At 41.0% G+C, this 25,062-nt stretch overlaps 1 protein-coding gene across 1 annotated transcript in view; it reads right to left on the reverse strand.

Moving 5' to 3' along the window:
- CTNNBL1 (catenin beta like 1) overlaps positions 1-17,251 on the reverse strand; it is a 163,593-nt gene extending 146,342 nt beyond the window's left edge. The window contains exon 1 of the mRNA XM_045528609.1: positions 17,048-17,251. Within this exon, the coding sequence (XP_045384565.1) occupies positions 17,048-17,077 (30 nt within the window). The 5' untranslated portion in view covers positions 17,078-17,251. The remainder of the gene's footprint in view (positions 1-17,047) is intronic.
- Between the last annotated feature and the right edge of the window lie 7,811 nt (positions 17,252-25,062).

Raw genomic sequence — 25,062 nt, forward strand, 5'->3', positions numbered from 1 at the left:
AGACACAAACATCACAAAGAACTTCTTTGGAGGCACTGTGGTCACAGAATCACGGGGTTTAGAGAAACCATAAAGAAGTCCTCCTACAGATTCCTTACCAAGTGATTATCCAAGCTATATACTAGTTACCATTAACTGTGTGCATACTCTGTACCAGGAATATAACATTTCATTATCTCTTTAGTCTTCGTCACACAACTCTTCTAGGTAAGTAATACCATTCCCCATTTCTACACGTGAGGAAACCAAGGCACAGATGGCTTGCTTAGCAAACTGCCAAAGGCCAAAGAGCTAAAAATTAGTGGAGATGGGATTTAAACATTGCCAGTCAAACCTTAAAGCTCTCACTCTTTCTACATCATATTTCCACCATGTGACTGGGAAATCATCCTGCCTTAACTGGTTTCTGTGCTTACTATAGATGCGTTTCCTGAGGGTCCTTAAACTCAAGTGAACTCTTAGCAGCTCTAGTGCTGTTTTGGAAACCCATGTTTGTCCTAGGCCTGTACAAAACATAAAACATATAAGAAATTAATCCTAAACTAGTCCCATTAGTAGGGAATGCCATATAGTGAGAAAAGAAAGGAATTTGGTAGTCAAGACACCTGGCTAGCCAGGCATGGTGGTACACACCTGTAATCCCAGCTACCAGGGAGGCTGAGGCAGGAGGATCACTTGAGCCCAGGAGTTTGAGGTTGCTGTGAGCTAGGCTGATGCCACGGCACTCTAGCCCAGGTGACAGAGAGAGACTCCATCTCAAAAAAAAAAAAAAAAAAAAAACAAAGACACCTGGGTTTATTGTTACTAGTAGTGTGTGACCTTGGACAAATCAAATCACCACCATTTCAGCCTTAGTTTCACCATTGCAAAAAGCCCTTCTAGTGTTGTGGGATAGTATGTGGAAGTGACTAATCCAGAAAAAGTAGTCAATAAATGTTAAAAAAAAAAAAAAAAAAGGAAAAAATATTGGGAAATGAATATGCCAGATCCAACCAACACAAAATAAAAACTCATCTTGTTGTTCTGTATGATCTCTTATTTTTTGCCTATGAGGCTGGGTGGAGAGAAAACAACAGCAATTATGGCCCACAGTAGACTTGCAGTAAAGCTTTGGCAAATAAATGAATCAATCAATCTCTTGCTTTAGAGCCAGATACAACACTGCTCTTTAAAACATATGCCAACCAACTCTCAGGTTACTACAATAATAGAATCAGGCTTTTATGAAGATCATGTGTTACTTGAGGCAAGATTCACTCAATCCAGAGTTTCCTAAGACAAGGGCCACTATCATTCACAAACACAACTTAATCTACTCCCATCAAGAAGAGGCAAGAAAAAGACAGTGACTGGGGAGGTGCTAAGCCTCAATATAAAAAAATACCTAGAAGAGACACAAATTCAGTCACCTAATCATTGACTCACTGCTTCGTTCATTCATCCCTCATTCTTTCCTTTCTTTAGTCAAGAGACATTTATTGAGCATTTACTCTATGGCAAGCGCTGATCTGGTCACTGCCTTTGAGGAATTCACAGTCCAATGAGAAGGAAGGCATGTAACCAAGTAATTCCAATAAAGAGTGAGAGGCACAGTAGAATGGAGGCAAGTAAAAAGCAGAGTGATGGCAGCATTCTGCTGCAGTCTATAAGTCTTTTTTTCAAAGCTACCTACATCCATAGGAGCCCAATTCTAGAAAGAAGAGTCCACCACCTACTTCTGGGGTGTCTTTGGGCAAGTTACTAAACCTCTGGGAGCTTCTGTCCTCATCTGCAAAATAGGAATAAAAATACTGACTTCCCAGGGTTACCTTTAGGATGAGATGGGATAACACACATAAATCAAATAGCACAAAGCCTGACTCTCTGTAGGCTTCAATACCTGATAGACTCCAGGCCTTTGTTTTGTTCTTTCAACTGGGTGGCATGGGGCACAAAGCCTGACTCTCTGTAGGCTTCAATACCTGATAGACTCCAGGCCTTTGTTTTGTTCTTTTAACTGGGTGGCATGGGGAAGAACAAACATATATTCTTCTATTTCATTAAAAGTATGAAAATGTCCATGTTCTTCTATGAGCTGCTTTCCATTCCCTTCAATTCAGGAACACACCATCCCTATAAGTGACCCCTGCTCCCATAAACACAAAGTCAACCTGTCAACTGAAGGGCAAATCTGCCATCAGTGCAGAGGCAATACTTCAAGGCCAGCTGTACACCCACCTCATGATATTACCCCATTAGGCTCTGTGTGATGCTCCTGAGAAAAGCTATACTCACCACACTCAGCAATCAGAAAGTTCACATAGTCAGAAGTACCTCTGCCTCACACAAGGTGAAGTATGGCTAAAACTGCATTTTTAATTAAAATAAGATTTTCTCAACCTTCTCTGACAATCACAACTAGAACGTGGAGCCCAATGTCAGACAGCTAGCCAGTCTTCCTCCTGCTCCAAATAATGGTTTTAAGCACCCAGAGAAGGGAGAGGGAAAATTACCAATTTAAACAAAATGTTTAATCTTCTAATTACGGGACAGGCTCCAAGAGGACAGGAAGTGATTTGCAATCTTCATTATGGAATCCCCACGTGACCACTGGCACAAGTCATGTCAGCCAAAAGCAGATGCCATCTTTATTCCCCCACTGAATCTTCTGCATCCTTGCAAGTTTGATGGAAGAAGAAATCTTTGGCCAAAAAAAAAAAAAGAGGCAGAAGAATAAGGATTTCTGTCTCCAAGTTCATTATGCTGAGTGAGGCGTAAGGATCCCCAGTGAGGAGCCAGGGAGATAATATTCAGTGACTCTACATTGGCAGGCTAAGCAGCCCGAGGCCCTTTGAAACTCTAAAGTCTTATAAAAACTGCCCAGCTCAGGTGGTGCTTAAGCAATTCTTTTTATTTGCTGAAATGTCTTGTCATCGATGGTAAGAGATGCATCGAAAATTAGGGTGGTGCCCACCAATGGCACTTCTGGTCAGAAGGAAATCTGTTCCTCTGCAGATATGCTTGTATCTTTGCTAATTTGTGTTATCTCTGCCCGTTCAGATCTCTATATGCTAACTCAGGAGAAAAAGTCCCTGCCAAACAACTCTGACAAGTCTGATGGCAGAACTCCCACTGGAGGAGCAGCAGAGACAGCAATAGCAGGCAATTATTCCCTTTCACTAGAGACAGTTCTTTTTAAGTTTTGTGGGGTTTTTTAATTTTGAAAACAAAAAGTAGCCATTTACAACCACTGCTCATGGCAGTCACTTACACAACTGACAGAAACTGAAACTTCCCCCTAGGTCGACTGAAAAAGATGTCCTGGAAGTAACCAGAAATGGCTGTGCCCCCTTAATTACCCACTATAACATAAAACCAGATATGGAGAGGATGGCCACAGCAGATCCGGGCAATGCAGCAGTGATATTTAATCATCAGTTGAGACCATCTGCAACTGTTTTGCAGAAGCAATAAAGTCTATGGATTCCAAAGCTTCCCACAAGTTACCAGGTGCTGAGGGTCAGTTGCATTGTCCTTGGGTCCACCAGGGGCTGCGTTCTTCATTCTCTCTAGGCCAGGGTGCTCAACAAAAGGCACCATGCCCACATTTTCTGAGCCAACCCTGGCAACAGGAGAGAGCTGCTTCTTGATTAAGCCAGAACGCAGATTAAATGTTTAGAACTAAAGATTCTGAAAACAACCTAGGTGGGAAAGCAATTATTCCCGGGAGAGTACAGCTTCAGCTGCAGCCCTCTGCAGCACAAAGGTGAATTCTACACCCCCTTTAACAACTAGGCTGGCCAGATTGCTCCCCTACAATCTATTCTCCAATCTGCAGATGCAGTGATCTTTTAAAATATAAACCAAATTATCTCACTCCACAACTTAAAACACCCAATAGCTTCCCACTGTGCAGAGAATAAAGTCCAAAAATGTTAGGGTTCTGCCTCCTCCCCATAGGTGACCTTTCTGTCCTTATCTCAACCATCCCTCTTCACTTACCAAGCTCTAACCATACTGACTCTCAAAGGTGACAAGTTTGTTCCCACCTCGGGGCTTCTGTATTGGCTTTTCCCTTGGACTAACCTACCCTGCTATTCCCACAGCTCTTCATATAGCTGGATCTTTCTCATCATTTAGTTCTCAGCTCAAATGTCATCTCCCAGAGGGGCCTTCTAGAACCTTCTGAAGCAAATAACCACTGCTCCCCCATTACTCTATTACATTAGCCCATTTTTTCCCTGCATATCCCTATTTTAAATTATCTTGTTTTTGTTTATCTTATATGTTTGCTTCTTTAGGCATTCTTATTTATTTGTATTCGTTTTTCTTATCTATTGTCTGTCTTGCCTCCCTGGATATGTTTCATAAAGGCAAGGACTGTGACTGTCTTCTGTATCACTCTATTTCCACTGTCTAGTATGATATCTTACATTTAGTAGGCATTTAATAAATATGTGTTGAATGATTAAAGAACAAAAACTTTCAATATGGAACACTAATCCAAGTGAAATTTACTAACCCCCCAAAATCTGATTGGCTCACAGCCTGACTGTGAGCATATGTCACAATTCCCTAGAAACAATGGTAAACAACATCCTATTTCTTCACCAATCCCTGGTGAATGACTAGGAAATAACGGCAGAGGGAGACAAGACCAAGATGAAGAACTCATAGACTGTCAAAGTTGCAGAGTTGGAAAATCTGCAAGCCTCTTGGGTATGGTTTTGCTCAAACTGTCCTTTTACAGGAGGATCAGATGGACTGGACATAGTAATCACTAATGGGCTAGGGCCAAAGTGTGGTCTTAAAGGTCTATCTAGGGCAATGATAGTTGCCTAGACAGTGCCCTAATGAGGCACACTATATAAGGCAGCTCCAGTCCCAGCCATCAGAGTCCTTGATAATGGTGAGTCAGCACTTGGGAGCCAGAGAGCACATACCAAGTCTAAAAGAAACTGGTGTTGTGTTTGGGAGGCGAGGGAAAAAGGAGAGACAGGACATGAGAGAGAGAGAGCCAAGAGTCAAGCACAAGACAGGAACTAGGCAGAGACATAAATAGGTCGAGAACAAGCATGCAGGATCTCCGGCAACTGATAAAATCTAGATTTCATGGGCTAATGAGTATGTGAAATTAGATATAAGGCTGGCTGAAAGACACAGAATTAAGGCAATCAGGTACATGGCTACCCTCCAGTAAGATAAGCAGGCATGAAAGAAAGGGGCACTGCAAGGAAGGCCAGGGCAAGCCCCTATTTGTTGAGTGCTAGTTTCTCTTGAAAGATTCATGATTAGTGGGCAACAGTAAATGCTCAGATGTTCTCGAGTTCCCAAGATGGCAGTGGTAGGAAAAGAGATTTTAGAGGAAATGATACATGGAAAATAAAGTCAAGTCAGGCTGATGTGATTTCTAGGATCTCACAGACCTCAGTATCTAGCAGATGAGCTCTAAAATTTTATAGTTCAACCAAAGATAACCAAGAATACTAATGTCTCATTCATCCAATAACCTCCACTTTCATGAAACCATTAAAAGAATGGGGGGAAAAAGGCCTTAGAGCTTAGATATAATTCTATCAAATAAACAATAACAGCAAGGAGTGACAGCTGACACCAAGGAGAAGAATGAAAACTATTAAAAAGTAGGCACAAGAACTCAAACTCCCTAACATTCCACAGAGCAGAAGTAAAAGCTTTCCACACTTCAAAAAGTCATGAGAGAATCTGGGCACACTTAACATGTATTCATAATGACGATCCTGAGACCACCGTGTGACCTACTGAGAACGGTAAGAATGTAAGTGCTTCAGAAAGATCTCCATACAATATGATGAAACATACAAGCTCTGTACATGTCAAAGAAGAGGAGGCATCATCACGCACAAAGCACTATTCTGAACTCCATTTTGGCACCAAGGAGTTTGGATCATGAGGCAAGTGACTTTCCCTCTGGGCTCTGGCTTCCCCAACTGTAAAAAAAGGAGGTTAGAATACATCATCTCCAGGTTTCCTCTTATTCCAGCATTCTCACGCCACTTACAGGCTTCAGTTCCCTGGAAAATCTGTTTATGACGACACCACATTTTCCAAAGACCAGGTAAATGAGGAGTTAGCACAGTTCAATACAACCTGTACCACCTTTTTTAAAAATGAACCTCGTTATGGGTTTCTTTCAGCTACAACCCTCAAGTAATCAATGGTAATGTCTTTTTCTTGTCCTGCTTTACTGATGAATTTCAGCATTCTGTTAATTCTTCGGCATTTCTGCCATCCTCTGCCCAACAGAGTTTACTTCTGGCCACAGCTCTGCTCCATGTTGCAGCTTCTCCGTAAATAATCATGTAACCTTGAGATGCTCAAAACTTTCTCTCAGCATTAGTCTGGTAAGGTATTAGCTGTCCAATGTTCAGAGAGGCTGCTAAAAGGTTACATGACAAATTGTAACCACGATTCTTTTCTTTTTATCTAAAGCTGCAAAGAAAATAGCATTCCAACACTATACACCAGCAAAGGACTGACGTACTATTAATGTTTCAGTCTATCAAAGATCTCAAAAGAAATTTTAAACTTAGAAGAGTAGTGGGGGGTCAAATAAAAAATGTAATCAACCTTCAATTTTATGTATTAACAGAATGAGCACATGAGTAATGCCAAACAAACTGTTCAATAATCAATCATACTTGCTTTTGGAATAAAGTCAGATATATTCCGACAGAAACAACACGACACTCTGCTTGGTTTCTCAGTTCAGTGAGTCTGGACATTGCTGGGTAATTAGCTGACGGGAAGTCCCAGGAGTCAAAGTAGATAATCTGCTCACAAGCAACTGATAATCTAAAACAAGTTAAATGATGGAAATGCACTGTGGTAGTCTCACTAGATCTTTCACTGAACTCCAGGATGAAGAGAACCCAGTTTCTATTTACCAACCCAGAAACTGAGCTGGAGTCCTAAAGTTTAGGCCAATACTTTCAGATCAGTCACCCCTGGAACTCCATAGAAAAGAAAACAGTTTTGAACCACAGGCATACCTCATTTTATTGCACCTTACAGACAATCTATTTTTTAGGAATTGAAGGTTTGCGGCAACCCTTCATCAAGCAAGTCTATCAGTGCCATTTTTCCAATAGTATGTGCTCTCTTCATGTAATTATCACAATGTTTCAAACATTTTCATTATTATTATATCTGTAATGGTGATCTGTAATCATTGATCTTTGATTATAATTATTTTGGGGCACCATGAACCACATCATATAAGACAGAGAACTTAATTGATAAATGTTGTATATGTTCTGACTGCTCCACTGATTGGCCAGTCCCCCATCTCTCTCCCTCTCCTTGGGCCTCCATATGCCCTGGGAAACAACAGTATTGAAATTAGGCCAATTAATAAGCCTACGATGGCCTCTAAGTGTTCAAGTGAGAGAAAGAGTTGCATGTCTCTCACTTTAAATGGAAAGCTAGAAATGACTTAGCTTTAGTGAGGAAGGCATGTCAAAAATAACGACAGATAGGCCGGGCGCGGTGGCTCATGCCTGTAATCCTAGCACTCTGGGAGGCCGAGGCGGGTGGATTGCTCGAGGTCAGGAGTTCGAGACCAGCCTGAGCAAGAGCGAGACTCCGTCTCTACTAAAAATAGAAAGAAATTATCTGGCCAACTAAAATATATATAGAAAAAATTAGCCGGGCAATGGTGGCACATGCCTGTAGTCTCAGCTACTTGGGAGGCTGAGACAGTAGGATTGTTTAAGCCCAGGAGTTTGAGGTTGCTGTGAGCTAGGCTGATGCCATGGCACTCACTCTAGCCAGGGCAACAAAGCGACATTCTGTCTCAAAAAAAAATAATAATAACGACAGACTGAAAGCCAGGCCAAAAGCTAGGCCTTTTGCACCAAACAATTAGCCAAGTTGTGAATGCAAAGGAAAAGTTCTTAAAGAAAACTCAAAGTGCTACTCCAGTAGACATATGATTAATGAGAAAGTAAAACAGCCTTATTGCTGATATGGAGAAAGTTTGAGTGGTCTGGATAAAAGATCAAACTAGCCACAACATTTCCTTAAGCCAAAGCCTAATCCAGCGCAAGGTCCTAACTCTCTTCAATTCTGTGCAAGCTGAGAGAGGTAAGGAAGCCTCATAAGAAAGTCTGAAGCTAACAGAGGTTGGTTCATGAGGTTCAAGGAGAGAAGCCATCTCCATAACATAAAAGTGCAAGGTGAACCAGCAAGTGATCCAGAAGATCTAACTAAGATCACTGATGAAGGTGGCTACACTAAACAACAGATTTTCAATGTAGACAAAACAACCTTATATTGGAAGGAGATGCCATCTAGCACTTTGATATCTACAGAGAAGTCAATGCCTGGCTTCAAAATTTCAAAGAACAAACTGACTCTCTTGTTACGGGCTAATGCAGCTGGTAACTTTAAGTTGATGCCAATGTTCATTCACCATTTCAAAAATCCTAGAGCCCTTAACAATGATGCTAAATCTACTCGGCATGTGCTATATAAATAGAACAAAAAAGCCTAGATGACAGTGCATCTGTTCACAGTATGGCTCACTGAATATTTTAAGCCCACTATTGAGACCTACTGCTCAGAAAAAAAGATTCATTTCAAAATATTACTGCTCATTGAAAATGTACCTGGTCACCCAAGAGCTCTGATGCATATGTACAAGATTAATGCTGTTTTCATGCCTGCTAATACAATATCCATTCTGTGGCCCATGGACCAAGGAGTATTTTGACTTTCAAGTTTTATTATTTACAAAACACATTCTCAAGGCTATAGCTGCCATGGATAGTGTTTCCTCTGATGAATCTGGAAAATGTAAATTGAAAACCTTCTGGAAAAGATTCACCACTGTAGATGCCAGTAAAAGCATTTGTGTTTCATGGGAGGAGATCAAGATATTAAAATTAACAGGAGTTTGGAATAAATTGATTCCAACCCTCACAGATGACTTTGATGGGTTTAAGACATTAATGGATGAAGTAACTGCAGATGTGGTGTAAATAACAAAAGAACTATAATTAGAAGTAGAGCCTGATGATGTTGACTGAAATGCTGCAATCTCATGATAAAACTTGAACAGATGAGAAGCTGCTTCTTATGGATGAGCAAAGAAAGTGGTTTCTTGAGATGGAAACTATTCCTGGTGTAGATGCTGTGAACACTGTTGAAATGACAACAAAGGATTTGGGATGTTACATAAACTTAGTTGATAAAGAAGCAGCAGGGTTTGAGAGGATTGACTCCAATTTTGAAAGAAGTTCTGCTGCGGGTAAAATGCTATCAAATAGCATTACATGCTACAGAGAAATCTTATGTGAAATGAAGAGTCAATTGATAGGGCAAACTTTATTGCTGTCTTACTTTTAAAAATTGCCACAGCTACCCCAACCTTCAGCAACCACCACCCTGATCAGTCAGCAGCCATCACCATCACCAGCAAAATAAGGACAACTCACTGAAGGCTCAGATGATTGTTAGCATTTTTTAGCAATAAAGTACTTTTAATTATGATATGTACATTTTTAGACATAATGCTATTGCACACCTAATAGACTACTGCACAGTATAAACGTACTGGAAAACCAAAAAATTAATGTGACCTGCTTTATTGGGGTGGTCTGGAACTGAACCCTCAATACTTGGAGGTATGCCTGTATTCAGCTGAAGTACTAAAAAACCAAATGGCTGACCTTGGAGAAGGTAAAAGCAGTATCAGAATTCCTGCTATAACTTCTCCTAATTCCAATTCCTCTATAGCTATACAAGACTCAGACCAAACCCAATCACTTCCTTTTGGACACTAAGGGGCGGGCAGACAAAGAGAGGAGAAATTTATTTGTAAATGGGATTCCTGGCACTAGATGAGAGGAAAACGGAGATGTCTTAGCAATATTAAAGAGATCTGGGGAAAAGAATTACTATGTTGATGGCATAATTCTTGATATCAATGACTGCTAACTGTGGTAGAACAGGGTTGTGCTTCAACCTACTGAGAACATTTCTATACTGTGGCACGTGTGGGTGACAAACTATTCTCATTTCATTGTACAGCATTCTAAACCTTACTCTCCAAGGGACTAATAACCTTGGGAATACTGAAGCAGCTTTGCAGGATTCAAGAAAAACCTTTTTTTTTTCTGTAGCATGTGTGTTGTTTGTAATCATATCAATAATGAAAATTAACAGCTAATATTCACTGGGCATTTACTATGTGTCAGGCACTATACTACTTGGCACTACCCATGTTGTCTCATTTAATCCTCTATTTTAACAAAACATGGCAAAGTGGAAATTTTTTAAAAGATGGTACAGCAAAGATAGATACTTTTATACAATCTTCATTTTAAAGATGAAGACCTGAGGCTTAAAGAGGTTAATTAACTGACCCAAGGTCACACAGCTAGCAAGTAGCAGAGCTGGGATTCAAACGCAGGCAGTCTGAGCCAGACTTTGTGTTCATCCACTACACTAAACATTAAGACACACCTAATAGGCACACTCAGAAGGGCATATGCTTTGAATTATTTTCTCCAACAGTGCCGACAAGCCATTTTGAACCATCCATATTCTCCAGTGTAGTCATTTTTATATAGGAAAACTTCCCTATGGGTTAAACCTTATAAATTCAATCCCCCAATTTAAATAATGACACCTAATGAGAGATCACAGAAAGGTACGGTTGTCTTCCTCAAGTTCACCTCCAAAGTTAGGAAGCCAACTCAATAAGAGCTATCTCCAAGGAAGCTGGAATGAGTAAGACTGAAGTCTATGACTGGAGAAGTGTTCTGTTAGCCTACAGAGGAAATAAACCCACATTCACCAGGCCTATATGAGATCCACACAACAAAAGTAAGACCTCCTAGGAGGCTACTTATTTGACCAAGTCTTAGGAGTCTCAACTAAGGTGGTGGTGGTTGGAACAGAAGGAAGGGATGGAAAGACGACTCCTAAAGACACAGCACCTCCTCCACGAAGCCTTTCCCAACTTCCCAGGGGCAGAGCTGCTCGTGCCTTTCTGCCAGGACCTCTTGTTCATGCCTCCATAACAGCACCAACACTCCAAGCTTGGATTTCAAATATGTGGTATATCCCCATTACACTAAAAGCTCCACAAGAGCAAGAACTGTGACATAATCATTGTCCTATCTAGACTGTGAGTTAATCATTTTCATATCCTAACACCTTGACTCCTGAGAGAAGAGCTGGCCTCTGCTCATGAGCTTGTGAACCATGAGGAGAGAACCACGTCTTTCATCTTTGAGAAATAGCTCCAAGGCTTCTTTCAAGTCTGCTGAACATCGACACCCCTAACTAAAATGCAAAGTTGGCCATGGAGACAGGCACAGGAGGAAGCAGAGAATTATGTGATACCAGAACACATAGCCAGAATGTCCAATAGACACATGAAACACAAATCAGGGCTAGGGAGCTAAGAGCTGTCTAAAAAAAGGTGCTGAAAGGAGAAGAATGAATGAGTTCTTCCAAAAAGATGAGGAATAGGGTTATAGAGTCAAATTCTAGTGAAGAGTAAAAAATAAAGAGTCCCATAAAATCTTTGGCAAAAGAACACTGGCAACTCTCAAGAACGTAGGTTTTGGGCATTCTACAAAATAAGTGACTAGTACTCTTCAAAAATGAAAGACAAGGGGAGAATAAGGAAATACGACAATTAAATGCAATGAAGGATCCCAGAACAGAAAAAGACCATTATTGCAAACACTGGTGACATCTGAATTAAGTAAGTCTGCAGTTTAGTTACTAATATTATATGAATGTTAATCTCCTGGTTGTGATCATTATATAATAGTTATGTAAGATGTTAACTTTAGGGGGGAAGCTGGATGAGGAATATGTGGAAACTGTATTATTTTTGTAAATTTTCCCTAAGCTTAAAATTAATTGAAAATAAAAAGTTAAAAAAAAGAATATAGGTTTTGTAGCAAGAGTAGCTACATATAACAAGGAAGAGGAAAACGATTCAGAAACTGAAGTAACAGGGTGTGAATCAAATTTTCTTAAAGTCTAACACAAAAGCAGAGATACAGGCCAACAAACAGACAAGGTAACAGCGCAAAGGCTTGCCAAAAGAGGAAACAACAAAGCATATTTGAAGGCATGTACGGGTTCATTCACTCAATCACTAAACAACAACTTAATTAGACATGGACTGTGGCTGACACTCTGCTAGGTGCTGGTCCCTGCCTCTGAGGCTACAGTGTAGTAAAGAACATGTACAAGGAGGCATATAAATACAATGTGTTTTGTGAGTGTGAGAAGAATGAGCCAGAGGCAAGAGAGAGGATGAGAAGGATGTGAAGGGAGGAAATGAATTTAAGAAAAAAAATCAGTCAGGAGGTGAAACAGAAAACACTCTGAAACGGAAGTATCAATGAGAATAGCTCTTTATTATTTATAGTCACACTTCTAACAAAAAGTTACTTTGAAAAGTCCTAAACTCATGCATAAAGAGCCTACTTCATGATGCTATAAAATGACATTATGATTAGAATAACGTTCTTAGGGTTATAGGCAGGATGAGACTACCACAGAATGAAAGATATATTTGAGCACCAGTATTCAGGCTTTCAATAATGTTTCTTATCCACACAATGACAAAAAGCATAACAGAAAAGCTCAATTACAAAACAACTACTACCTTAAGAGCCAGATAAGAAATATAAATGATAAACACACACAAGAAAAAAAAAAGACTATTAAAGCAACCTTGAACTAACGTTTTATATTCCTACTAGATTAACAGGAAAAAAATTACAACTAGTATAACAAAATAGCAATTACAATGGAATACACACAGTTTACAAGTAGCACTATAAACTGATAAACGATTAACTCCACATAAGCACTATGGATCTCTTAACATATCTGCAGCTAAGAGGACCCCATGCTCTCCTGCCACTCCCCTCCATCTACCCAATGCTCTGAACATTTCACTCCCCTGCTTTTGCTCTTAATCCCAATCAAGAAGGACCATCCCCAGCCTACTGTACCACCCACAGAAATTCCTACCCATTCATCAAGGCTGGGATTCTAGTGTCATCTCCCTTTTCTTCAATGACCAAACTAAATCCATCCCCACCAATACATGCCTCTCCAGGCATATCCAATCTTTCCTTTCATTGTGCTCCCATAATGCATTTATTCATATAGTTAGTTGTTTAAATGCCTGTCTCACTCCTTAAATTATGAATTCTTTAAGGCCCAGGACCATGTCTTAATAATTTTAGTATATGCAATATTTAGCACAGGAGATGGCACATGGTAATTACTAACGACTATGAGAGGGAAAAAAATGCCACATGAACAAAGAAGTTCACTACAATATTATCTCCAAGAACAAAAACCTGGAAACCACCTAAATATCCAATTATAGAGGAATACTTTAGGGAAAAGTGTTCTATCATGCAAGCAAAAAGTATGCAAATATTAAAAATAACATGAAGGTTATGTTATTTTTAATAACACAGAAAATATTTCTGGCAATGTTAAATTAAAAACATAGAACACAAAACAGTATCTATACAATGGTTACAGCCACACAAAATACATAAGGACTATGGGAATATAAAAAATATTTATGGGATTAGGGTAGTAGTTCTCCTCTCAAATATTTCAATACTGTTCCTGTCAGTTTATTATCATTAAAAAACTTCATCTCAAAAGAAAGAAAGAGAGGGAAAGGAGCAAGTTTAGAGACTCCTCTAAGCCCCTGCAACCCAAGGGAAATGCTAAGATAAAACTGATAAGTGACAAGAAGAGTGGGAGTCTGCAATATCACCAAAACCTAGGGTCCCTGACCCCAATCTGCCTCAAAGAGAATTCCTCTCATGTCACAAGCTGCATTAAATGTGAATTCTTTATTGCAAAACTTCAGAGGCAAGAACTTTTTCCAGGCATCTGTAGAATTAGTATTAATGAGAGTGCCCTGGAGTTCATATACGTGCCTATGCAGCAGAAACTTCTCAGCCAAAGCACTGCTGGGCACACTTCTTGATGAGATGTCTAAGCCTGAAGGCATCAAAAAAGTAAATTTCCATATTGGGAACATAACTAGTTTCCTCTTGAAGACTTTTTCCATCACCTCCTGTCCACATTGTAATTCTCCAGTCTTCCCAAATGAATAGTTAACATATGTCAAGGATATAAGGCATATACTGAGGCGCTTGGTGCCTAACTCTATTATTCATAGAAGAACCAATCTCAGCAGGAAATTGGAATCTTCCCAACAAGTTGCCCCAAAAATGAAAAGAAAAAAATTTTTTTCCTTTTTTTTTCTTTTTTTAAAGACAGGGTCTCACTCTGTTGCCCAAGCTAGAGTGCCATGGTGTCATCATAGTTCACTGCAATCTCAAACTCCTGGGCTCAAGTGATCCTCCTGCCTCAGTGTCCTGAGTAGTTGGGACTACAGGCGCACTCCACCACACCCAGCTCATTTTTCTATTTTTTGTAAAGACAGGGTCTCACTATGTTGTTCAGGCTGGTCTTGAATTCCTGGCCTTTAAGTGATCCTCTCACCTTGGCCTCCCAAAGTGCTAGGATTACAGGCATGAGCCACTGTACCTGGCCCCAAGATGAAATTTAATAGACACCCAAAAAGAAGAGCTTCATTTCTTTCTTCTCTTTACTAAAAACATGAAATACTTTTAATAAACATTTTCTGACACCGCATGATATTTTTCCTTGCTTAGTCTCTGAATTTCAGGAATGGAATTCACCTTAGTCTCTCTCTACGTTTTAGGAATGGAAAGAACTTGAAGCCATATGGTCCATCTCCTCATTTTCCAAGTGATTAAAAAAAAAGAAAAATGAAGTACAGAGAGGGAAAATGACTTGTCCTGAGTCACCCAGATAAGTAATGATAAAAGTGGGATTACAACCCAAATCTCCCAGAAATGCAAAATCTAAAGTATCACCGGAGACCTACTAAATCAAACTCTGAGGGTGGGGATATTCAAATCAGACAACTTCATATACATATGCCCCCACGAAGTGAACTTCAGTGGTCCCACTGAGCCTACTTTGTAAATAATAACTACAACCAATGGCTCTTAAGATTTATGCATTCCTCTACAGAAGTACTATACTTCAATTTTTAAAGTTTTTTAAAATCTGAAAACAAAATGTAAAACTACATTTGGGTGTTCAGTTGGTTTCAGTTCTGGCCCTGCTCCTTACGGGCTGTTTGACTTTAGGCAGGTAACTTGACCTCTCTAACTTGAGTTTCCTTTTCTATAAGATAGGCACGCCAATTTTATAGAAAATAAATCCTTCCATGCCCGCAAGGAAGGCCTACATAGTGTGTCATCTACCTACATCTCCAGCTTCAGCACCTACCATTCTCCTGCTCACTCCCCATGTTCCAGCTACATCAGTCCTCCTGCTGGTCCTCTAATAGGCTGTTCCCTCCACCTCCATCACTATGCCCCCTTCACATGACTGGCTCCTTCTCAACCTTCAGCCCTTTTTTTTTTTTTTGGAGACAGAGTCTCGCTTTGTTGCCTGGGCTAGAGTGAGTGCCATGGCGTCAGCCTAGCTCACAGCAACCTCAGACTCCTGGGCTTAAGCAATCCTACTGCCTCAGCCTCCCGAGTAGCTGGGACTACAGGCATGCGCCACCATGGCCGGCTAATTTTTTCTATATATATTTTAGTTGGCCAGATAATTTCTTTCTATTTTTAGTAGAGACGGAGTCTCGCTCTTGCTCAGGCTGGTCTCAAACTCCTGACCTCGAGTGATCCACCAGCCTCAGCCTCCCAGAGTGCTAGGATTACAGGTGTGAGCCACCGCGCCTGGCCTATCTTCAGTCCTTTAATATCCATTCCTCAGAGTTCTTCCCCAACCAACTTATCTAAAGTAACAGGTCCTGTCCCCCACTCCCAGAAGTTATTTTCTACAGCAGCGCTGTCCTATAATAAAATGAAAGCCGCAAACGGATCACTTATGTAACTTTACATTTTCCAGTAGCCACATTAAAAAAGATTTTTAAAAGGTGACGTTAATTTTAATAACATATTTTCTTTAACCCAATGAATCCTAAATATTATCATTTTGACAGGTAATCAACATAAAAATTAAGACATTTTACATTAATTATTTTCACCTATTATCTCAAATATCTTTTAATCGTTATTACCAATAATCAATGTAACTGACATGATCAGTTTGATCGTATAATCAGTATTTTAAATTTACTTTTTTCATACTAAGTCTTCAAAATTCAGTGAGATTTTACACTTACACTATTTCTCAATTCAGACTAGTCACATTTCAAGCATTCAACAGCCATATGTGGCCAATAGCTAACATGTTGGGCAGGAGTCAGGACACCTGAGCTCTAATCTCAGCTGTTAGTTTCTGAGTGGCTTTGGACAAGTCCTGTCTGCCCTTTGGGCCACCGTTTCCCCACAGGTATCCTGAGCAAGAGGGACAAGAAGATTCCTAGGAAGCTATCCCTTGCCAGAGTTCCAAACATCTCCCAAAAGCCACAATTAACACGAGCCCAGCTGTCTACACTTAAAAATCAGCTCCCACATTCATCAGTTGGTACTGCCCTCAAATAACCCTACCAGGCAGTTACTACTGTCGCCACTGTATAGATACAAAAACCGAGGCTCAAAGAAAGGAAAATGACTTGTCCAAAGCCACACAGCCTCTCAGTGGGAAGCTGGGGCTCCAATCCAAGAAAGACCAGTGCTCTCCCACCACCACCTCAATGAGCGGGGAGAAGCGAGCTGAGAGGGGATGGACGGTTGTGAAAATAGAACAATCTGGAGCTTCAGGGGAGTTGAAGGAAACCAGGCCCCAGGGTGAGAAGAGGAGGTGAAAGGGTTCAGGCCTTGAAAAGGAACGAATTGAAAGAGCCCACGTGGGCCTCGGGAAGTGAAGAGAAATGAGAGTCTGGGCCCCCGGGTGGCCTGAGAAGTGAGGGCCCTGGGAAGTGGGGTGAGGGGAGGTCAGATGAAGGGACTCTGGCCCCGCGACCCCTGCCCGGGTAAGGGGGTGGTGCCCCGGCCCTTCTCGCCCCTCATACCTGGTAGCTCAGAAGTTCGCCCACGTCCATGCTCCTGGGCCCAGCCGACAACGGGTAGCCTGGTTCCCTCCACTCACACCCAGACCGCGGAGACCCTCAGCTGCGGCTCCAGCCACACTGCCGTAAAGAACCGCGAGCGGGGTCGCAGAGCCAATGGGGTAAAAGTGAGCGCGACGAGAGAGCTGGCCACACTGAGGTAAAAGGCAGCTCTGCCGTAAAGCGCGCTGCAGTTGTGACAGTACTGCTTCCGCTCGGGTGTGAAGCGGGCGGGGAAGGGGGCGGAGACTTGGAGGGGAGAGAGGCGGGGAGAGAAAGGCCCAAAGAAACCAACGTTTTATTGCGCGAACCCTGTCAAGGGGGTAGTGCTGGGTGTTTGACCTGCGCTCTCACAGCTTCCAGTGATTTATCCTCATTTCACCCTCATTTCACAGGTGAGGAAACTGAGGCTCAGAACATGGTTTAATACATGAGCCAATCAGTCTACTGATTCATTCATTCATTCATTAATCCTGGCCATAATGCTATAAAATGCCTTCAGATACCCACCGTAAATCCTATAAATACTATACTCACTAGCCATGCTATACTATGCTCGCTACTGAGCGCTTGAAATATGGCTAGTCTGAATTGAGATGTGCCGTAAGTGTAAATAAAATACACACTGGATTTCTAAGACTTATATTAATTACATGTTAGCATGATATTTTGGATATATTGAGTCAAATGAAATATATTATAAGATTAATTTCACCCATTTCTTTTTACTTCTTAAGTGTGGTTAGTACAAAATTTTAGATTGCATATGTGGCTCTCATTTGTGGTTCCCATCATATTTCTAACAGACAGGGCTGGCTCAGAAAGTGACTTGTCCGAGGCTGCACATCTATTAGTTTCTTAGAGTGGCTTCCTCAACTCACCCTCAGTCCAAGTAAGCAACCCCTCTCCTCATTATTCCCTTTCCTAGTACCTTTCCACTAAATGTATGTTGCAGTCTGTAAGTTTGTACTTAATGATTGTTTACTTGTTTATTGACAGCCTCGTTGACTGGACTCCCATGAGGGCAGGGATTGTGTATGTCAAGTTCACCGCTGCATTATCCATCAAGCCTAGTACAGTGCCTGCTAGAGGGGAAGGTTTCTCAATGAGCCTTGTGGGCCATGGTAAGGAGACTGGATTTTATACAAACAGCATTGAGAAGATTTTAAGCAGGGTAGTTTTGTGATGGGATTTATGTTTTTTAAGGATCACCTATGCAATCTGCTTTGAACTGAGTTTATTTGAATGTCTTTTTCCCTGATACTTAGACACGAATATAGACTGTGCCTTGCTCAGGAAGACAGGACAGAGTAATGGTGAGAGTGTACCCTTTGGACACAAACAGACCTGTGTTCTATTTCATGGTGTGCTGGAGCCAACTTGTATAGACAGGCTTACAAAAGCCCATGGTTAAATTTTCAGAAAGTTTGCAAACTGATTGACATCAAGTTGATTGCTTGAAATCACCATGACAGGAATATTTATACCATGTAAATAAGCAAATGCTACAAATCAGGGTTGTTACTGTTGCTTTTCCAGAGAGCCAGTTGTTAACCATCTGCCAGCACACCCCTGATTCTGGTTCTAGTCAAAGTTCCAGCACATCTGGCTGTGTGCCCCTTAGCAAGTTACTTTCTCTCTCTCTAAATTGCACTTTCTTCATCTGTAACATGACTCATTCATTCATTCAACACGTATTTAGTGAGAGCCTGCTCAAGGCGAGACACAATTCTGGGCTCTGAGGATACAGCAGTTTATAGAACAAAGTTCCTGCCTTCTTGGAACCTACATTCTAGTTGGGGAGAAAACTTTGTAGAAAAAAATATTGTTATGAGTCTCATTTTATAGATGTGGAAACAGGGGTAAGCAACTTCACCTCTGCATGCCTGATTTCCTCACCTGCAAAGTGGAGATTCAACCAAATCTACCTCATAAGGTTATGGAGGGTTTACCTGAGATGCTGCATGCAAAGCACTTAGCATAGTACCTGACACAGAAAGGTGCTCGACCAATGTTTGATGTTACTGTTATGAGGAGTTGAGTGGGATGGGGGCAAGGAGAGGGCAGGAGGGATCAGAGCATTTCCTACACACTTTCCTTTTCAGACATTCAGTCTTGCCTATGTATTTTTAGAAGCAGCCTTAAAACATAAAATTATTAGACAAAATCCTATGAGAACCAGGTTTGGTGAACAATGAGGATAATGTGTTCTGCCGGGCAGGTTTCCCAGAGGAAGTGCCATTTGGAGTAGAGTATAAAGGATGAGAAGAGTTGGCCAAGAGGACATAGTAGGAGAATAGTGACTCTGACAGAGGGAACAGCATGGACAAAGACATGGAGATCAGATTATTCCTTGTAGACAGGGCATAGAATGTGTGGAGGAAATGGTGGGAAGTAGGCAAGAGAAGATCACAGATACGGTTAACAGATTTAGCAAATAAAAATACAGGACACTCGGTTAAATCTGAACTTCAGATAAACAATGAGTTTTTTAGTATAAATTTATCCCATGCAATATTTAATAACCTACTAAAGACTTCTTGTTGCTTATCTTAAATTCTGATTTAACTGAGTATTCCTTTATTTTATCTGGCAACCCTAATCTTGGAGGATCTTGAATGCCATATCAAGATATTTGAATTTTAGCTTGATGAGAAGATTCATTAATAATTCCCTGGGAACCTCCACAGGGATGAGGCTTGGGGTATTTATCTGTTAAGTCTCAGCTTAATATCCCACATAATAGGAGCCTTCCCTGGATATAAGCTCTAAGACAGTCCCTCCCCACCTTCCAGATTTTCTACCAGAATTCCTCACCATTATCTTCAGAACACTTATGATTTCTGTTTCTATATTTATTTGCATTTAACTCATTTGGGGGTCTGCTTTTCCTTCGGGATTCTAAGTTCCAAAACTGGCCAGAGATTGCTGTGTTGTTCCCCATGACAACCTCAAAACCTAACACAATACTTGGCACTTAATTAGTACTCACCAAATAGTTGTTGATTTGATACATGAACCAATCAGTCTACTGATTGATTCATTGATTCATTCATTCCTGGCCATAATACTATCAAATGTCTTCGAATTCCTACCCTAAACCCTAACAATGTGACTATTTCAGTTTTAAAAATAAGGAAATGAATGTTCAGAAAAGCTATATGCAATGTACCAAACAGGCCAAAAGCATGTGATGATGATGATTTAAGAGTGGCATCCACAAGGGAGCTGGGAGAAGAGCACTACGCAGGAGACCAGCTGCTGGGCTGTAACCTTTTAAAGAAATGTGGAAGACTTATCCCTTCCAGAAAGTTTTTAAATAGCTGTGAGCTGCCTAGATTCCTTAAGCTTTTGATACTGTAAGATGTAATCAGAGTTCCTCCTCCATTTCTCAGCGCCCTAGTAAATTATTTATTGCAACAGCCTTTAAGGAAATATCCTCAAAAAATACTCATAAAGTATATTTATCACCAATATTGAGCTCCCACCCTAAGAACTTGAGCTGATTTGAAAAATACAACACTGCTGAAGAAATTCTGACTACTCCGTTTAGGCACTGAATAGGTGGGGAAGAGTTACAGAGTGGGCAATGGGAAGGGGAATATGTTTTCTGGGGAACAGAATGCAATTTCTGGGGCTCAGGAGGAGTCTGTTCCTTCTGCTTCTCCTTCCCAAGTCCAGGTCCCTAGATCCTCTGTATTCTAATATTTGTGAATAACTGTGAACACTGAAATGTGGGGAGTTTAGTTACTTGCTCACAGTCATAGTTAGTAACTGGCAAGGCTCCAATCCAAATCTGTCTGACTCCACATTTCACAGTAGGGATTTGGGCTCAGTTAACCTTTCAAATACTACTGACACTTATGATCCAGGCACAGGAGATTATTGACTGCTAAAGAGTAATTATGTCTCCCAGCAGGTCTTGATTAGACACAAGGAGAATTTACATTCCTAGATACACTGTGAGCCAAGTACAAACTCAGTAGTCATGGATATGCGATGAAAAGGAATTATTTGGCAGAGGAGGGAGAAGGGGTTTGAGGTGTGATAATGGAACTGGGATGATATTAAAGGAGTCTTCATATTTTAAAGATGCATACTTTAATTTATGTAAGAAGTAATATGATGACTAGAATTTGCTTCAAAATAATCAGAGGTGGGGGTAAGTATGAATTTGAGTGAAAGAATAGATGAGAGAGAATTATTGTTGAGTGGGTAATTGTTGAAGGTGAATGACAGACAAATTGGAACTCATTCTTCTGGCAACAGGGTGGCAGCAGTAGTTCTAGGTACAACAACATGGAGAAGAATAAGAGAGATCATCTTTTCCTGAGGCTCTTTCTTAAGATGAAGGGAGAAGGAAGAAAGGATGCTGGCAGGGACCAGATGTGTCCCTTGCATAAAGAAAGGATTCTGTGGTCAAGTATGTTTGGCTGGAAAAGCCATAAAACCAGTACTCACAATGGCCCATAAGAATGTAACAAATTTCCTAAGCCCCTAATTCTGAGAAGCTCTCCCCATTAATACCCCACAATAATGACCCTCATGAGTCAGCCCTTCCAGAAATGCTTTAGTAATAAGGGATAGAGAGAACTATTTGTGCTATCACCATTGGAGGCCAGTAGAAAGGACATTGGCCAAAATCACTTTGCTCTTGGAAAGTAAGCAGATTCCCTAGCAAGTGAGCAGAGGCAGGTGTTTATTACCCAGCCTTAGCACTAAAGATGTGTATTAGTTATGTATTGCTGCCTAACAAGTTACCCTAAAACTTAGTGGCTTAAAATAACAATGAACATTTATTATCTCACACAATTTCAGAGAATCAGGATTTTACAAGCAGCTTATCAGGATGGTTCTGACTCAGTCTCTCTCATGAAGTTGCAGTCAAGATGTCAGTCACTTTCAAGATGGCTCACTCACATGGCCAGCACGTTGATACTGGCTGCTGGCTGGAAACCTCAATTCCTTGCCACGTAGATCTCTTTATCAGGCTGACTGAGTGTTCTCACAACATGGTGGCTGACTTCCCCCAGAACAAGTGACCCAAGAGAGAGCAAGACAGAAGCCACAGTGCCTTTTGTGACGTAGCCTCAGAATTCAGTCCATCATTTCTGCAATATCTATGGATCGCACAGTTCAGACCTATTCACTGTGGCAGGGCACTCCACAGGGCATGAATACCAGGAAGTGAGATTCACTGGGACCATCTTGGAGGTGGAGCCTCCAGCTCCAGTCAATCCTTCGGATGACTGTAACCTCATGAGACATAGGGAGCTGCAATCACCCATCTAAGCCATCCCTAAATTCCTAATCCACAGAAACAGTGAAATAATAAATGCTTGTTGTTTCATCCTCCTAAGTTTTTAGGTAATTTGTTGTGCAGCAAGAGATATACAAAGTCCAAGTAGGTTAGATACCAAAGAATGAGATTCCCATCACTGGTAGTCACTATGACCTATTGATAATCTGAGCATTTGATTAACACCCATTAGATGCCCTGAGTCATTCCCAGCAGATATCAATGAAATTAACACCAGCAACAATGAAGGCAAAGAATGTTCCTGCACCCCATATCGGCAAAAAGGGAGACTGCTGAATTCACACTTTCTCATAGAGGATCATAATGCACATTAGTATATTAAAAGCTCTGAGCAATTGTGTAGGGAGAAAACTGTTTAACTTTGTTTCACCCAATGTTTTCCAAGTTCATTTGACCACAGAAGCCACTTTTCATGTAACACGTTAGTATCCTATGGAACCATATCCTAAGGTGTTATGAAAGACACACCTTAAGAAAAACTGATCTACTTCAACTTTCTCAGAAGTTTCAGAAAATCCTCTATTCATACTGAAAACACAATTTTTTGCTTAGAAAAAGATATAAACATACCCATGTCTATATTTAAAAGATGTAAATTTTTCTAAGCTTGACATCCTGAGCATATAAACGATGCTACATTGACATTAATTAACTGTCTGTGACTCAGAGCTTCCATCTGCACCGGTACCCGAATCTCAGCCCAGCTCTCAGGAAGGACTGAGTTATTTCTCAGGGTGCAGATGTTCACATATCCTCCTGGCTGATCCTCTCAAGAGATCCTCTGCTCTGGCCCTTTTTTGGCACACGGTGCCCCCATGTCACATAAAAGGGGACCCTCACCCCTGCCACTGCTGCCCTGCCTGGGGCCCTGCTCTCGGGCACTCCAGTAACTGCAGGACCCTGGTTGCGTCCTCATAGCAACAGAGCCATACTGCGCCCTGCAGAAACATGGGGTACAGGCAGCTGTCCTCAGTGTTGGGTGGCCCTTATCTGGGCCCCAAGGCAAATTCTGCTTGTACCCTGTTTCTCACCTCTTCTGTACGTAAGATCTCACCCTATGAGGGTCAGATGTCATCCCTGACTCAGACCAGGCGGTTGACATTGTCTTCTCCCCCCAATTCCCTCAGATTTCCACACCCAGAACCTCAAAGATTCTTTCCTTTCCCATAACTCCCTTCTCCCTCCTCCTTCTTCTCTTCTTCCTCCTCTGCTTCTTTCCCCTTCTTCTCCTCTTTATCATCATCCCCGTTACCTGATGTGGGAGGAGCATTAATCCATCAGACTCCAAGCCCTACTTTAGGATCTGCTGGGACACCCCTCCACCAAAATCTTCCATAAAGAAGATGAAAAGGCTCTACGATGGCATGTTCATGGTGATGTTCTCTGAGAAGTGTGATATGGGTGGCTTTAATTTTTTCTTTTTGCTTATTTGTATTTTCTCAATTTCTATCCTGAACAAATATAAGTAAATAATAAAATGAATATATAAAATAGATAAGTATAAAGGTAAATAATAAATATAATTTTTTATCTTCATGGCATTTCTTCAAGTTATTTGTAATACCCATACCTAGGGCTTTGTAAAATTACCTACTTCTGTCCACTTTGGATGCCCACTGCCCCCCTACACACCTCTAATCATCCTATTTCTCTCCGGATAAACAACCACTGTTGGCATTTTAGGAATAGGCTTTTACAGAGCTTGTTACATTTTATATTTATGTGTTATATGTTGTATGTTTTTATTTATGCCCCTACCTTATTCCAGAAAGGATTTAAGGTGGCTTACAAAGATACATAAAGCACAGCAAGGTGGCATAAATGGAAAGAAAGCAGGAAAAGCTTAGAGAAGAGCATAAAACAGAGACAGAAACGAAGCTAATACAAAAACACTTGCACAGAATCCTGTTGACTTGCTCTGGGGAGGCCACTAGTTGGTTTAAAGCTGCTAACTAGCAAATATGAAAACAGGAATTTGTCCGTTAACGGGTCCCTCCTACCCCAACCAGCTCATCTAGTGGTTTTCAAAATATGCACCTGTGGAATACTTCTGTGAATGGGACCCAGCTATTCTACCACTGAAATCCAGCTGTGGAGGCCTGGGGGTCTTAGGCCCATTCATGGTAGGGAAGGACAGATAGGGAGAATTGCCTTCATTTGTAATTATTCCTCGGTGCACTTTCCTCAACTTTGGCACCTGTTTCCACTTTTTGTGGTAGAGTCTAGTACAAGATGGTGTTTGATTGCACACTATATATTCACTCATTTTAAAATTAATCTGTCCATATTTCATGGTATTCTGCAAGAGGGACAATGATTTCAAGGTACTTCTCTACCGCCATCTGAAAAAGCTGGGGACCCCAGTCCATGCTATCTGTGAGGATTCCACTGAGCAGCCATCTTTGTGCACCAAGTACTGTGCCAGGCATAGTGAAGGGGTTAAAAATGAGTACCCAAAAAGCATATGCCTTACAGAAACTTACAATCTAGTGGGAGAGACCAATGCATCTTGTTTTTTCCCCCTCCTTAGTCACTCTCTTATTCGTTTTCGAAATACTTTTTCCCTAGGCTCTTCATAGAAAGGCTAAAGGATCAGGACTCTTAATTGAATTCATTCACCAAATGTACTTGGAAGGCCTACAACATGGAAAGCAGCAGC

The sequence above is a fragment of the Lemur catta genome, chromosome 17 (genome assembly GCF_020740605.2).
Source record: "Lemur catta isolate mLemCat1 chromosome 17, mLemCat1.pri, whole genome shotgun sequence".
NCBI classification, from domain to species: Eukaryota; Metazoa; Chordata; class Mammalia; order Primates; family Lemuridae; genus Lemur; species Lemur catta.